A 13714-nucleotide genomic window follows, 5' to 3' on the forward strand; every position below is an offset into this window, starting at 1 on the left:
GATTGTGATTTGACTTTGTATATTATAATTTTCTCAGTGCTATAAGCCAGTGAAAAAACCAGGGTTATTGCATATTGCTCTCCTTGATTACTTCTCTTGTGTGAATGCAGTGAAGACAAGTGATCTTTCTCCACTGAAAACTCAGCAAATTTGGGTGGCTTTTTTGTATTTTATTTTCAGTGGCAGTATGTGTGCTGTCTCTGAGTATATTAAAATTGCTGTGAGCTGGCAAATATGTTTGTCATTCCTGCTATCTCATTCTGTAAATATGATTACTAACCCAAAAGCAAATAGAATTTCCATAATTTTAAAGAGCTTGTGAGCGAAAGCATTTACTGGATTTGTGAACAGTATTTGTTTTCTGACTAAGTGTATATTTTCCTGGTGCTTACAAGACTTATACTTAAGAATAATTTTATGGGATAACATTCCATATTTTTGATTCTCAGAGAGAAGCTGCAGCATGAGCTGCATTTTCATCTCTACAGAGCATTGCTGGTCAGTTCAGCTGGGGGAAGTCAGTTCAAAGGGGAGAAGGCAGTTTTCCCTGTTAGCTGCAGTTGGAGTATTACTGGCTTTGCTGCTGTAGCAGGAAAGTAGTGAGGGAAAAGTAATAAAAAAGTTAAAAAAGTCTGGCATGGAACTTATGAAAGATACATCTTTCATAATATTTCTGTGAATAATTCACACATACTTCTAAGTTTCGTGTTGCATCTTATAGGTCTCATGAACAGTTCACTACTTGATAGTGGGAATGTTGGACTTCACTTATGTAGGACTTTGTGTAAATAAGTCACTGTCAGCTTCATAAAGGGTTTTATTAACTAACCCTGTTGTTGAAAAGAAGGGGAGGAGGAAAGTAAGCAACATAAGGCAGTGATGTGCCCAGTTTTCAAAGGTTGAGACAAGCAAGAAGATTGTCTCATGTCCCAGTTCCTTATGCTGTAAATAGTGAGTGACTAAAAATACTCTTCACTGTTACTGAATGCTGACAGAAATAGAACTGTGCCTTGAAGAAGCTGATAAATTGATTTTATGAAAGTTACTATTGCTGTTTTGTAGGAGTGATCTCTGTTGGAAGAGTAAATGGATCGTTTTGGGAACTGGAGAAAGTAATGTTGAAATTGGTTCTTACTAAGGTCTTATAAAGTGAATGGCAGCAGGGTATGTTGGGGTGTTTTTAGTTATTCAGGTATGGGAATGGTTTACATCGTTTTTCCTCTTGAATCTAGTGCATCAAACCCATCAATTAGAAACAAAATCAGATTGTCAGAGGGGAGAGTCTAAATCTATTCTGGTGAGGCACATTAAAGCATCAGTACAGTTTGGCTTCCAAGTCACCAAGTGAGTGAACATTGCTGCTTGCTCAGCAGGGTTGAAAATAGCCCATCCTGGAGCAAAGTCTAAGCAGCACTATTTAAAAACACATCACTCCTCCTGGCTGCTGCCAGGGCAGTCTGATATGCCTGTGTTCTGATTGTATAGAATCACTTCAGTCATTAGGATCATAGATGCCTCTAGGATTTCTGTTGTCTGAAATATCTGGAGTATACAACTGCTTCTGTCTCTTTCTGAAGAGTGCTTTTGAAGCTAAATGATTTTTGTCTTTCATGAGACCTATTTTTGCATTGAACTGCAGCTCCAAAAAAAACCCCAACAACTCAGAAAAGCTAAGCTTTGTAGTAGATTTGTTGTTAATTTGTTGTTACTGCTCTAAAGCTAGCACTCATGGAACAGAGTCAAACTGTCCCACTCTCTTATGTAGGACAAAAGCAACAAAAATGGTCACATTTCTGACTCGGGAGAGACTGAGGGAAAAAGTCATCTTTGCTTTAATTTGGGTATTTTTTTGGTCAGCCATGTTTCAGCCTTTTGAAACAATATGCTTTTTAGTGCTTTTCAGAAACCACAATGCAACATATGATTAGCATCTCAATGAGTTCTTTTTCAGTAGTTAAACAAAAGTTGTTTTGTAAATGGGGATTATATTGTCAACTTTATAAGGCAGCTTTTGTCTGTTACAGTGGATCTGGTGACCAGTGGAAGGCAGCCTTCTATTCATGACTTGAAACACAAGTTGAATGATTTTAGTTTCTAAACCAGTCTTGATCAAACTGTTTTATAATTTACAGTTAGAAAGATGCAAATTGCTGTTTACATTGAGATATTTAGGAAACATTTCTTTAAGGATGAGGATATATTTACTCTATTAAAATCATATTTGCTTCAAGTGTATCCCTGAGTTCATACTGTAAAATAAAAAATCATTATTTCTTCAGATCAACAGTATACAGGAAAATCTTCTTCAGACCTTCCAGAAAATTAACATGGTCACTTCATTGTGTTTATGATCTTGGAAGGGGCATACAACAAAGAACAGAAAGTGAAGTGGTTTGTAATTTTGCAAACCCCTATCTGCTGAATAGGCTGACCATGCAAACTGTGTTATTAATGAGAACCTGGTTTCTTTTTCATCACATTGTGATGACAGTTGTCATGGGAGCACAGCATCACAGAGTGCTGTAAATTAAATCTGTAAAAAGGATTTTTTTCCTGTATCTGCTTATATTTTAATTTTATTCTGCCATTATTGCTTTTGCAAGTATTGGGCAAATTTCTATGGCTGTTAAAGAATTGAGTTTTCATAATTTGTAATGGAAGTTTGATGTCAACCTTGCCCAAGATGCCTAAGTTCAGTAATTATTAAGTGGTGAACCTAAATGCTTAACAGATCATACTATTAACTGATAATTAGAAGAAGAAAAACCAAATGTTCAGGAATGTGTTTGTGGAAGGAAGTAGTGCATCTTCTTGAAAGGAAAAAAAAAATCTTATTTTGAGCATCCGGAGTATATATCATTAAAAATCATCTGCCATCTAGTTAGAATAAGACATTGTAGTCAGAAGGTATGAAATGACAAGATTTTGCAGGTGGTTTTTAAAGTCATTGTTATTTCTTTCTACTCTTTATAATTTCTTAACATTCTGCCAGGATGTACAAAATGTGAAATTGGACAGGACTGGAAAAGAAAAAGTTGGGGATTTTTTTGCCTTATGATTTTTTCTAGTTAGAAAATTGAACCTATTACTAACCTCTTCTACAGTAGCTCTTTTGGAACATAGTCTTCTGTTTTCTCAACTCTGCATTCACTGTGAGCAATCATTTCATGGTGAAAGCAGGTTTTTCCTTTTCACTTGTCAGGGTTGTGGTAGGGATAGGCTAAGAAGCTCTTGATGCCAAAGGACTGCACAGAAATCTGGCACATCTCAGAGCATTGAAAAGCTTCACAGGATCATGGACAGACTTGTGTCCTGTGGGTCAAAACTGGCCAAGTCATCTGGCACCATGCAGTTCTTGCTTAGCTTCAGGTATTTAAAACTGGAACTGCTGCAGGGGATGGTGGAAATAGGAAGTCTCAAAAGATGACAAGGGAATGGTGCCTTCACAGTTTGGGGGCAGTTCATTTAGCAAATAAAAACTTTATATGCAACTTTCTTTGGAAGTTAGAAATGGTTCCAAAGTGAACTATCCTGTATTACCTGTCTCTGTGATTAGTAGGGTGGTTCTAAATCTGCCTCTGGGGGAGTTGTCTTTTCCAGCACATGCAAAATCTTGGCAATTGCTATTACAGACTGTTTTGTGTTCATTTTTTTGTAGTTTTAACCGTCATGGCTTTAAAGTGTTTCTTACTAGATTATTACTTTTGAAGTGAGAAATATTTGAATTGCAGGCAGTCAGTATAAAAAAATGTGTTAAGGGATTTCCTAACATCTTTGGGAAACAAGACAGAAAGAAAAGAGATCATTTTGTGTAATAAACTGAGAGCATTTATTTCCAGTCCTGTTCTGTTAGTTGTCATAATGCTTCAGAGTGGGGTTCCTGCAGGAGTTTCTTTCAGGGTACAGTGGTTTTCTGCAGGGGCAGTGTGTGAGGGAAAGGCAGGATGGGCCATTGCTCTGCCCCTGGGTAACCTGCTCTTGTTGCAGAGGTAAACGCTTGGTGCTGTGCAGTCAGGTCAGAGGTGAGGAAAATTTGCATTAGAATAAATGCAGTAGAATTTTTTGTACTATAGGGGGAGGAAAACAGGGTGGTGGAGATGGAGAAGGGAAGGATCATATCTACAGTCCTTTGCTCATAACTCAAATTTAATGATATTAAACAGGATCCCCAAAAGTAGAAGGTGACTCCAAGAGTGGTGCCTTTTGTATAATATTGGTTGTAGCCAAATCAGCATTCCACTACCATGCTGGAGCAAATTGTGTGAGGTGATTTGCAGTAAGAGCATTTTTTTCTTTTTTTCTCTTCGTTCCTCTGGCACTGTGCTAGGGCTATTTGTGCTGGGAGGAATGTGATGAGATAGCAGTTCAGAAATGGTATTTGTGTGGTGGTGGAAACTGAAATGAGGGAAACCAGTATGTGGAAAGTAATGAAATAAACTTACAAGGTAAGCTGTATATTGAAATAGTTTAGCAGTATCATGCAGTATGACTGTAAGAAACAGAGTCAAAGATAAAGGCAGCTGTCAGATGAAAGCATACAGAGCCCACACCCCAAGGGAGCACATCTGCTGTGCTCCAGCTACTGCCAAGCCTTGACTCCACAGCCCAGGCCAGAGCTAGTCCAGGGCAAAATCACCTGAAATGCATAGGATGTGGGCATCATGTCCTTGGTGCCCAGGCTTTACAATTCTACTCTTACATAGCTGTTCTATTTACTCTGTGACTTTGGATCTCCACTCTGTAAAAAATGAACACCCCCTCACCAAGCAGAAATGAAAAGACAAATGAATCAACCAAAAAATCCCAAAACACAAGAAATCTTGGTAAAGTTTGTAGGTTTCTGACAAAAGTGGCGCTGTGTTGAGATGGTGCTAAAAATCTGGTTTGCCCTACAGAAACTGACTTAAGTATTCAGATCTGTATTCCATTATTTCTTACTTGGGCACCAATTTATGATGGGGTTGAATATGCAAATAAATCAAAGGGAGAAGTATTCAGTATTTCTCATCTCCATAGGAAACTTCTGCAAATACAGGTTACAAATCTGCAATAGGTGCTGCCAGTAAAAGCTGAGCACGTGTGTCTGAAACACATTCCCTTGTGCAGTGAGGCCTTTGGCAACTATTGCAAGAGTTGGCCTTGTTGAACAGGTGATTGTCAGATATTCTCACTAGTTTGGATCTCCAGCTTGTTTAACTAACATCTAGTGGTTAACTAAACCATGGTTCTATCCATTAGCATTTCTCTTCTTATGTCTTGGTAGTTAAGTAGCATAATGTGAAAATTTCCAAAAAATCAGTGGAAGATGAATAAAATAATAAAATTGTCTAAGGATGTTAGTGAGGCTTCTTAGTTTGTTTACCACGTAGCATAAAAACTCTTTCTCTTACCCAAGCAGTCTTTAGTATACTTGATATCTAATAACTTTCCATTGTCATGTCATATTTTGAAGGCTGCTTTTAGCTGAAGTAAGTTGGTACAGATGTGTAAATAAAAGCTCTTGTTTTTATGTTAGGCACTGCTCATAATATTTTCTTGTGCTGCCTGAGAAGATAATGTTAAGAAGCAAATGTCAGTTTTGTTCTGTTTGTAAAACTAAGAATGTCTTAGTAGAAATGTTTAATTAAAAAAAGCTGCATAGACCTTGCATCTTCTAATGCTTCCTCAAACCACATGCACGATATTGGACACCAGCTGAGTCAGTTGCACTGATGCAGCCATATTTTGGACTTGTACTTGGAATTTGAAAACTCAACCTGGGCTTCCTCTTTTCAGAATATCCACATAAATATGGACCACAAGGAGGTTGTGCAGATCATTCAGTATTTGAAAGAATGCAGAAGTACCAGATGACCGGTATAGAAGAACCAACAACAGAGGTACAACAAAGGCTAATGGATTATGTTGATTAGTACTTAGTGTGATAACTTCCTATTTCTTGTATGTTGTTTCTCTTACTTTTGGTGAGCTATCATCCCTCCACATTGTGAGATACTTAAATTATTGCTGGAGGTTTCTTTTTAATATAATTTTTCTAAGTTCTTTTTCTTATTGCTTCTGTAGCCCAGATGTGCTACTTACAGTCTTAATGAATCCTAAGTGATCTCAAATTTTTCAACAGTTGGAATTTTAGATGGATGAGGAAATCAAGCTTAAAATGAGGAATATACTTTATTGCAATTGAGAAGGAAGAGTTTCAAGATCCCTTCATCTACAAGTAATACATTGGTTCTAAAGAGTAATAACTTCTACATTTTCAAGTTATATTAACATAACACACTTGGGATATCTGAGTGCTTTCAGTGGAAAATTAAGTGATATTGGTGGGAGGGTCTTCCTAACAAACCCTGTAAGCTTGTGGGGGTTACAGCACGTTACAGGTTGGCTGCTGTGACAGGTAAGTGTCCTGTGGCAGGAACCTGTGGACCTGGGTGGAGTCCCACAGTGGGTTTGCACTTAGGTTTACACCACATGTCACAAAATATTTTTTTTCCAACAGTAAGTTACTGAATTTCTTTTAGACTTAGTTGTGTTCTCAGCTGTTCCAAGTCTTGGCATAATTTTGTGATGTCAGCTAAATACATACCCAGAAAACAATGCAATATGTTAAATAGCATAAGCAACTTAGTTTATTTATGTTGTGACTCCAGAAATTGTCAACACTAATGCCCTTTTCAGCACTGGTAACAATAGCATGCTTTCCCAGAAATGTGCTTGTAAAACTTCATGGAGAGAGAGAGAGAGAGGGCCAGCAGCCAGTGAGTGCTGTAGGGCCAGGGTGCTGCTGCTGCCTTGAGAGGCTGCCTGGAACTGAGGCCAGACAGTGCTACAGGAATAAAGCAGGGATTTGCTAAAAGGCCTTTAAAGGATACACCTTGGGCAGTATGAGAACTCGGCTGTGGCTCTACCCGAGATGGACTCTGAGTCACAAGTTTTCACACTTTTATAAGTTTTGGTCCATTTCCATACTGGGGTTAATTGTCTGATTGCAGCTTCAGGTTATGAAGTCCCATCCTCTGTTTGCCCTCCTCAATTCACTGTTGTTTGCACTTTTTGGGCCCAAAGCTGCAATGCTGTCCCTGGTTCTCAGGCTGGAAAAGGATGGTTTTGTCTGACTAAACTGTGAAGAGACCTTGCTAGCACTTTATATGAATTCAGAGTTACATAGTATAGCAGTACAGAATCTGGAAAATATGAAAGCTAAAACTTAAGGCATCACTACCAGATACCACTCTGCCTAACCAGTGTTCCTTTACTTCTTGTTCAGTGCCCCATTTGTTCCATGCTGAAGCGCTTAAACATTTCTGTTTGCTGAGGTAGCTGACTACGGTAATTTCACTTTGAAATAACTGGTGTTAGGCATGGTGCAGTTAAGTCCCACCAGGGCTGATTCTTTTTCCTAAGCAACTGTTTGTTTATCTTAGCAAAGGATCATAAAAAAGAAAAATTCCAAAGATCACAACACTGACTGCATTTTGTAATATAAAATGAAATGCAGAGAGAGCTTTTGCTAAGATTGCATTCAAAGTATTTGAAAACGAAGCATTATGTACTTACTTCAAGATTCATCAAACTTTGCAAGTTAAAGAATGAAAATCTATTTGTATTAGTGGAGTATGTTTAGAACCACTGTTATTTTTAGGTAATCTAGTGCAGCATGTGGAACTACAAAATTAATGTATTTCTTCCCTGTGCATATGTAGAAGCCTGTTGAAGAGCCTAAGAAGGATGATCCACAGCTTTTGAGAAAAAAGCGTGCCACTCAGGCTGAAAAAAACACGTGCCAGCTGTATATCCAGACTGATCATTTATTCTACAAGCACTATGGAACCAGAGAAGCTGTGATTGCACAGGTATTTCCAACCCCTCTGTTTTAAATTGCCTGCTTTCACTTTGGTAGTCCTGATAAATTTCATGTAACTTTTCTTTTTACTTATTTCCTTTATAACGGCTTGTTTCCCTTGTTAAAGTGGTCTTGACATAATTGAAACAGTGTTTTTTATTTTGCTAAAAAGATGCTGTTTCTGTGACAAAAGTCCTGGGCACTTGTGCCTCTTTAATGGCAGCTGTGGTGTGTTTAGCCCCTCTGAGCAGGATTTGCAGTCTGACTGTTCTCAGTTCTTACTCAGAAAAAGAATATTTCCTGAGGAGTTCTGTCCTGTTTGACAGCCTGCCAAGCCTCTGTTTTAACACTTGCATAGGCTTCCCTTTGAAATTCTAGCTCAAAACACCATGAGCTAATAAATGCTGAGATCTATTCCTGTAGTATCTAATAGAGTGGATGGTAAAAAAAGCAGTGGCAGCTAAAGGCAGATGCTTTTCATTTGTCAATATACTACTAACTGAGAAAAGGGTTGATACGATTTGCTAAAAATATATCTAGCATTTTAACATACTTCTTCTGAAGTCTGAAGTTTCACTGCCACTTGCAGATCTGAATTTTACTATTTATCACACTGTACGTAGACAAGTCAAGTAGTATTTTTCAAAGCTCTGAAGTCACCTTTTAGCCACCTTTAGCTTTTTAGTGAGTTAGCATTTCTGTGTGCTTTTAGAAAAGAAAAGGTAAATTATTTGTTTTTCCACATTTGTGTTCTACCAGAAATGAAAGAATAAATCTGTAACAAGTAAATTTTTTTTTCTGAAAAACAAATACAGTGCTTTGAATACAATTTCAGTACAGTGCTGTCTTACCAAAGCAGTGAATAAAGGAGTATCCCAAACAGCTATGTGCAAGTTGATAGAATTGTGTTAATAAAAATCAAATGGCAAAATCCTTTGGTGGTATCTGGCATGGTGATGGTGCAGGTAGGGATTTATTTCCATTGTGGGCCCTGATTTATTTCAAAGGGCCTGTTAGAAGTTCCTACAGCACAATATCCCACATTGTAGGAGTGTAGGCCTTGCAGCTATTGCTGTTAAGATAAGCTGTAGTGTAGTGCATGGATGTCTGAACTGTAGCTGCTTTTGTTTTTGACAGATTTCCAGCCATGTTAAAGCAATTGACACCATTTACCAGTCAACAGATTTTTCAGGGATCCGTAACATCAGCTTCATGGTGAAACGAATCCGAGTAAGTTGGGTTGGAGAGGATTTCAGCTTCACTGATGCTGCTGGGAGGCTGTGTTCTTCAAATGTGCTGCTCCTCTTCACTTGTACCCATTTATTGTTTTATAACAGTTCTTTAGCAGAAGTGTCTCTGCAGGAAATGGTGCCCTAAGCCATTTATTTGATTTGGTTTTAGTGATTATTGTCAAAAGCCCACTCCTGCTGTGATTGAGCTGTGGTCAGTTTTTCTATAGGAATCAACTTACTTTGTTTCAGCACCGTTGTTGTGTGGTGAATAGATGATTGCTATTCTCCAATAACTTTAATGCTAAAATAGAGAATGGCTATCCAGGTAGACGCTTCCTTGTAAAAGTGATAATTTAGGAGGATAAATACAAGTTTTTGGGTAAAAAAACTTGGAAACTCATGGAAAAAAAAGAGAAGGAAATAAGAGAATGGGGATTTACTACACAAATGCAATTCTTCATTTATTGTAGTGCTTTGTTTTCCAGTTATTGGGGTGGTAATTTACAGTCAAGGCTTTTAAATTTTAAACAACATCTTTAACTACGTAACATAGCAAGGTACTGACAACAGTGAGCCTCTTAGCTGACATGTGCAGGTGGAAATGAATCCTGTCTTACAGTTTCTTTCAATTTCCTTTTAGATTAACACAACCGTAGATGAGAAGGACTCTTCCAATCCCTTTAGATTTCCTAACATTGGTGTGGAAAAGTTTCTGGAACTGAACTCAGAACAGAACCATGATGATTATTGCTTGGCCTATGTGTTTACAGACCGTGATTTTGATGATGGAGTCCTTGGTCTGGCTTGGGTTGGAGCCCCTTCAGGTAATTCTATACAAGCCTTCAGTGCTATGAGATAAAGTAGGTAGGCACTAGAAAAAAGGTAGAAACCACCTTTTAAACTGACAGCAAATGCACAAAAATCTCCTAGCTTGTCACAATTTTGTTTTAGTATGGTTTAATTTTATTTTTAGTAGATTGTGCCATTTCAATTAATCTTTCTGTATTTCTGATGAACAGGATATGAAGAGTAAAGAAAAACATATTTATTTTGTTATACAAAGGTGATATTACTTGGATTGCTTTTTATTTATGGTAGGTGTGAGTGACCAGTAAAGTGACAGGTGAAACAAGTATTTCTGCTCTATATAAACAGGGCTTACAACTATGAAAACTACACTGCAGAACCTTTAGGTTTTCTAGGTAGTATTGAAAGAATTTTTTTTTTTATCAGTGAGATCTGTTCTGGGAGATAACAGAATAATTACTGCATGACTCTTCTTGAACTGCTTCTCATTAGTTTCAGTCTAGTTGTGTATTTTGGGTCTAAAGTATGTCCTTTGATGTAAAAAATCTCAATCAGTGAGACATTGCAAGAGACAGGATACTTAATGAGAACATTATTGAGAGCTTTAACAGAATTGAGTAATGGTGGAAGAAAGATGAAACTCTTCATATAAGGGGTAAGAGATCAACAGACCCATGCCTGCAGTTAGAGAACTAACCTTAGGGACTGTAGAAGAACCATAGGAAAAGTAATGCCCAGAAGGTGAATAGAAATGAGAAATTTGGTTTGTGATGACTATTCTAGTGTACACACTGACCAAGAACAGGAGGAATTGGAATATGCAGTTCAAAAACACTGCTTTCAAAACTGAATTTAATGGAGAAGAGCTATGATCTTTGAGATTGTCATCCTTAACACACATACTGATATATATTAAATGGGATATGTCACTAAATCAAAATTCTCCTTGAGAAAGGAAATCTTTAGACTGGTCTTTAGACACATTTACGTTAGCAATAGAATAGCTGGATTTTAGAACATTAATAATGCTTCAGTAGAAACTCAAGTTATGGAAAAATTTGGTGAAATTAAAGTCAGAATTTTGGGAATTTTCCGAATAGGAAGTATGATAAACTTGACTGCCAGTCTTCTAAACATGGATCTCATTAACACATCAAAAGCATTTTCAGCTTTAGGTTTTGGGTTTTTTTCCTGACAATGAGATATATATGTGTGTATATATATATGTACTTATTCTGACAATGACATTTTATATAAATGCTCTTGCTGTGAGAGAGGATCTCCAAATTTACCATGTACTTTTTCACTTGGTGAAATCCAAATAAGATGTAGATTGAGGCTACTTCTGTTGGACATTGCACCCTGCTAGTCTTGTACTACAGGTATGGTGAAACAAAGGCTCATCCATTCAGGGAGTGCCCAAAATAGCTCTCAAAAGCTATTCTAAACCAGCTGTCTTCTTGTGTGAATGCATCCAATCTGTGCTGAGAGCGTTTGTGTGAATAAATCTAATCTACTTTCAAGGTTGTGTTCATATTAATTCTAGAGAGCTCTTAGTCTGTAAACCTGCAGAGGCAAACTGATTGTTGTTCTGGATGTCAACAGACAAGTAACACAACACTTTGCCCTAAATGTGTGACTTGTACTTTTGTCTGAATGCAGGGAGCTCTGGTGGAATATGTGAGAAAAGCAAATTGTATTCGGATGGTAAGAAGAAGTCTCTGAACACTGGAATCATCACTGTCCAGAACTATGGCTCTCATGTGCCCCCCAAGGTTTCTCACATTACTTTTGCACATGAGGTTGGGCATAACTTTGGTTCCCCTGTAAGTATTACTGGTGATCTGTGAACTCACTCTCAGCCATTTCATAGGGTGTGATTTACAAATGGAGATTTTACTTCTTATGAACAAGGACAGCAGAGTCCTGACTCCATGAGCATATGTGCACATATATTGTGTACAAACAAAGGGATGGCAACTGTGCATTTTGTGAATTGTTTACTTATATTAGTTCAGTTCTTTACAAAGGTACTTTATTATTGTTCCTTAAATACTTCTCTGTCTTTATGAAGAGTAGGGTCACACACACCTTGTTAAATTGTACTTTATCCTGGAGAGGAGGAGGCAGCACTGCAAAATTGACGAAGATAACACTTTATTCAGCAAGTGGCTCACATTTATTAGATGATTTATACTTACAAGTTGATCCAAGAAAATAGTGGAGGAAATTAGGATGCCAAGAAGAACGTTTTTGAGCAGGATTGTTTCACTGCCAGTTAGGTAATAAAGCCTCTTATTTGGCCTTATCATAAAGCAGAGCACTAGGGCTCAGGAGCTCAGTCCCTGGGTAGGGACCGGGTGCCCGAAGCTCGCTCGCTCATGCCAAGACCGCAGGGCTACCATCTAGCAAGCATGGTGATTATCAGCTCTATAGTGATTGCAAGCTCTCAGGATTTCAGCTCTGCTTGCTAGGTAGTGGTGCCCTGGGCTTGAGGCTGCAGCAGACGGAGAGAGAGGAGAAGGAGAAGGCGCAGGCTGTTCCACGAAGATGGCTTTATTTGGGGAGGTCCGTGAAGGGTCTCTGCTCTTCTTCTTTCTCAACTAATGGGGTACAGTATGCTTCTTTTATAGGGTTGGAAAGGATCCAAGCTTGACCAATGGGTAAGGGGTTAACATGACATTGCCTTATAGGGTTACAGAGGTAGGTTAAGGGGTGGAGGACAAGAAAACAGGAATTTTCTTTTGCTGTTTCAGCATTCCTATTGTTCATATCCTCCATGGTGCTTTTCCTAAATCTATGGGGTTTACTACAACTCCACTTTCTGTTTTTACAAAAAAGGCATTCGCTATAGTTCTTTTGAAACAGTGAACAAGGCACGAGAACATAGCTAACACAATAACAACTACAAGGAGAATCAACAACATTCCCTTAATCAAGGATGCAGCCCATCCTGTTAATCCCCATTGCCCAAAAAGTTCATTGACCCAGTCTGGGATTCTTTCTACTTTCAAGTCCTTCACGAGATCTTTCAGTTTCTGGATGTTCGCATGGATGGATTCCGAGCGTGAAGAGAGGTTGAAGCAGCACATCCCTTCGAAGTCTTCACAGCCGTGTCCATGGGCAAGCAGCAGGAAGTCGATTGCTGCTCGATTTTGGAGCGAAGCCTGTCTTGTGGTTTCTTCTTCCTTTAAGAGATCACTCAAGGCTGCAGAAGTAGCGTTAGCTTGTTTACTGAGCCAGCACCCAAGGTGATTGATTTCACCGAGGGCTTTAGCTGCAGCTACCCAGGGTAAGAACAGGGAGACAGCAATCTTTTTTGGTTTGTTCCAATCGTATAATTTAGGATCACAATTTTCATCAAATTCAGTGTAGGACCTTTTTTGTCGTTTTGATTCGCTTTCTTTTTTCCAATTATGTAACAGGGTGATGTTTGGTGTAAGGGTAGAAAGTTTTCCAAGGGTACAGGGACCTCCCTGGAGTCGGGAGGGGATCCCAGCCCATACTCTGTCACCACAGATGAGAAACATTCCCTTGGGTAATACTTTGGGATGGAGAGAGGACACAGAAATCACACGAGCCGTGTAATTGCACCAATCGTGAGAGTTATAGGCTTTGTTAATTGGTGATATCTCTTTTCGATATGTGTTTTTGTTCTGGTCAATTTCTGGCCAATTGTTTTTTGGACGTCTAAAGTAAAATTTGACGCAGTATGTGGCCTTGGAGGACCCCAACAGATCTAATTCTTGGGGTTCCTCTCGAGCATCTGGCAGAATTTTTGTCCACTCGTCCCAAGTATCAACCACATTGGGTCTCTTACCTGTGGTGCGGA

General features: G+C 38.5%; 1 protein-coding gene across 1 annotated transcript in view; it reads left to right on the top strand.

Moving 5' to 3' along the window:
- The window catches only part of ADAM10 (ADAM metallopeptidase domain 10), a 50687-nt gene that overhangs the window by 22286 nt on the left and 14687 nt on the right, over window positions 1–13714 (top strand). Inside the window, exons 5-9 of the mRNA XM_036389439.2 lie at window positions 5776–5879; window positions 7704–7853; window positions 8981–9073; window positions 9716–9899; window positions 11545–11708. Of these exons, the coding sequence (XP_036245332.1) occupies window positions 5776–5879; window positions 7704–7853; window positions 8981–9073; window positions 9716–9899; window positions 11545–11708 (695 nt within the window). The remainder of the gene's footprint in view (window positions 1–5775; window positions 5880–7703; window positions 7854–8980; window positions 9074–9715; window positions 9900–11544; window positions 11709–13714) is intronic.

This window comes from Molothrus ater, chromosome 13 (assembly GCF_012460135.2).
Source record: "Molothrus ater isolate BHLD 08-10-18 breed brown headed cowbird chromosome 13, BPBGC_Mater_1.1, whole genome shotgun sequence".
Lineage (NCBI taxonomy): Eukaryota > Metazoa > Chordata > Aves > Passeriformes > Icteridae > Molothrus > Molothrus ater.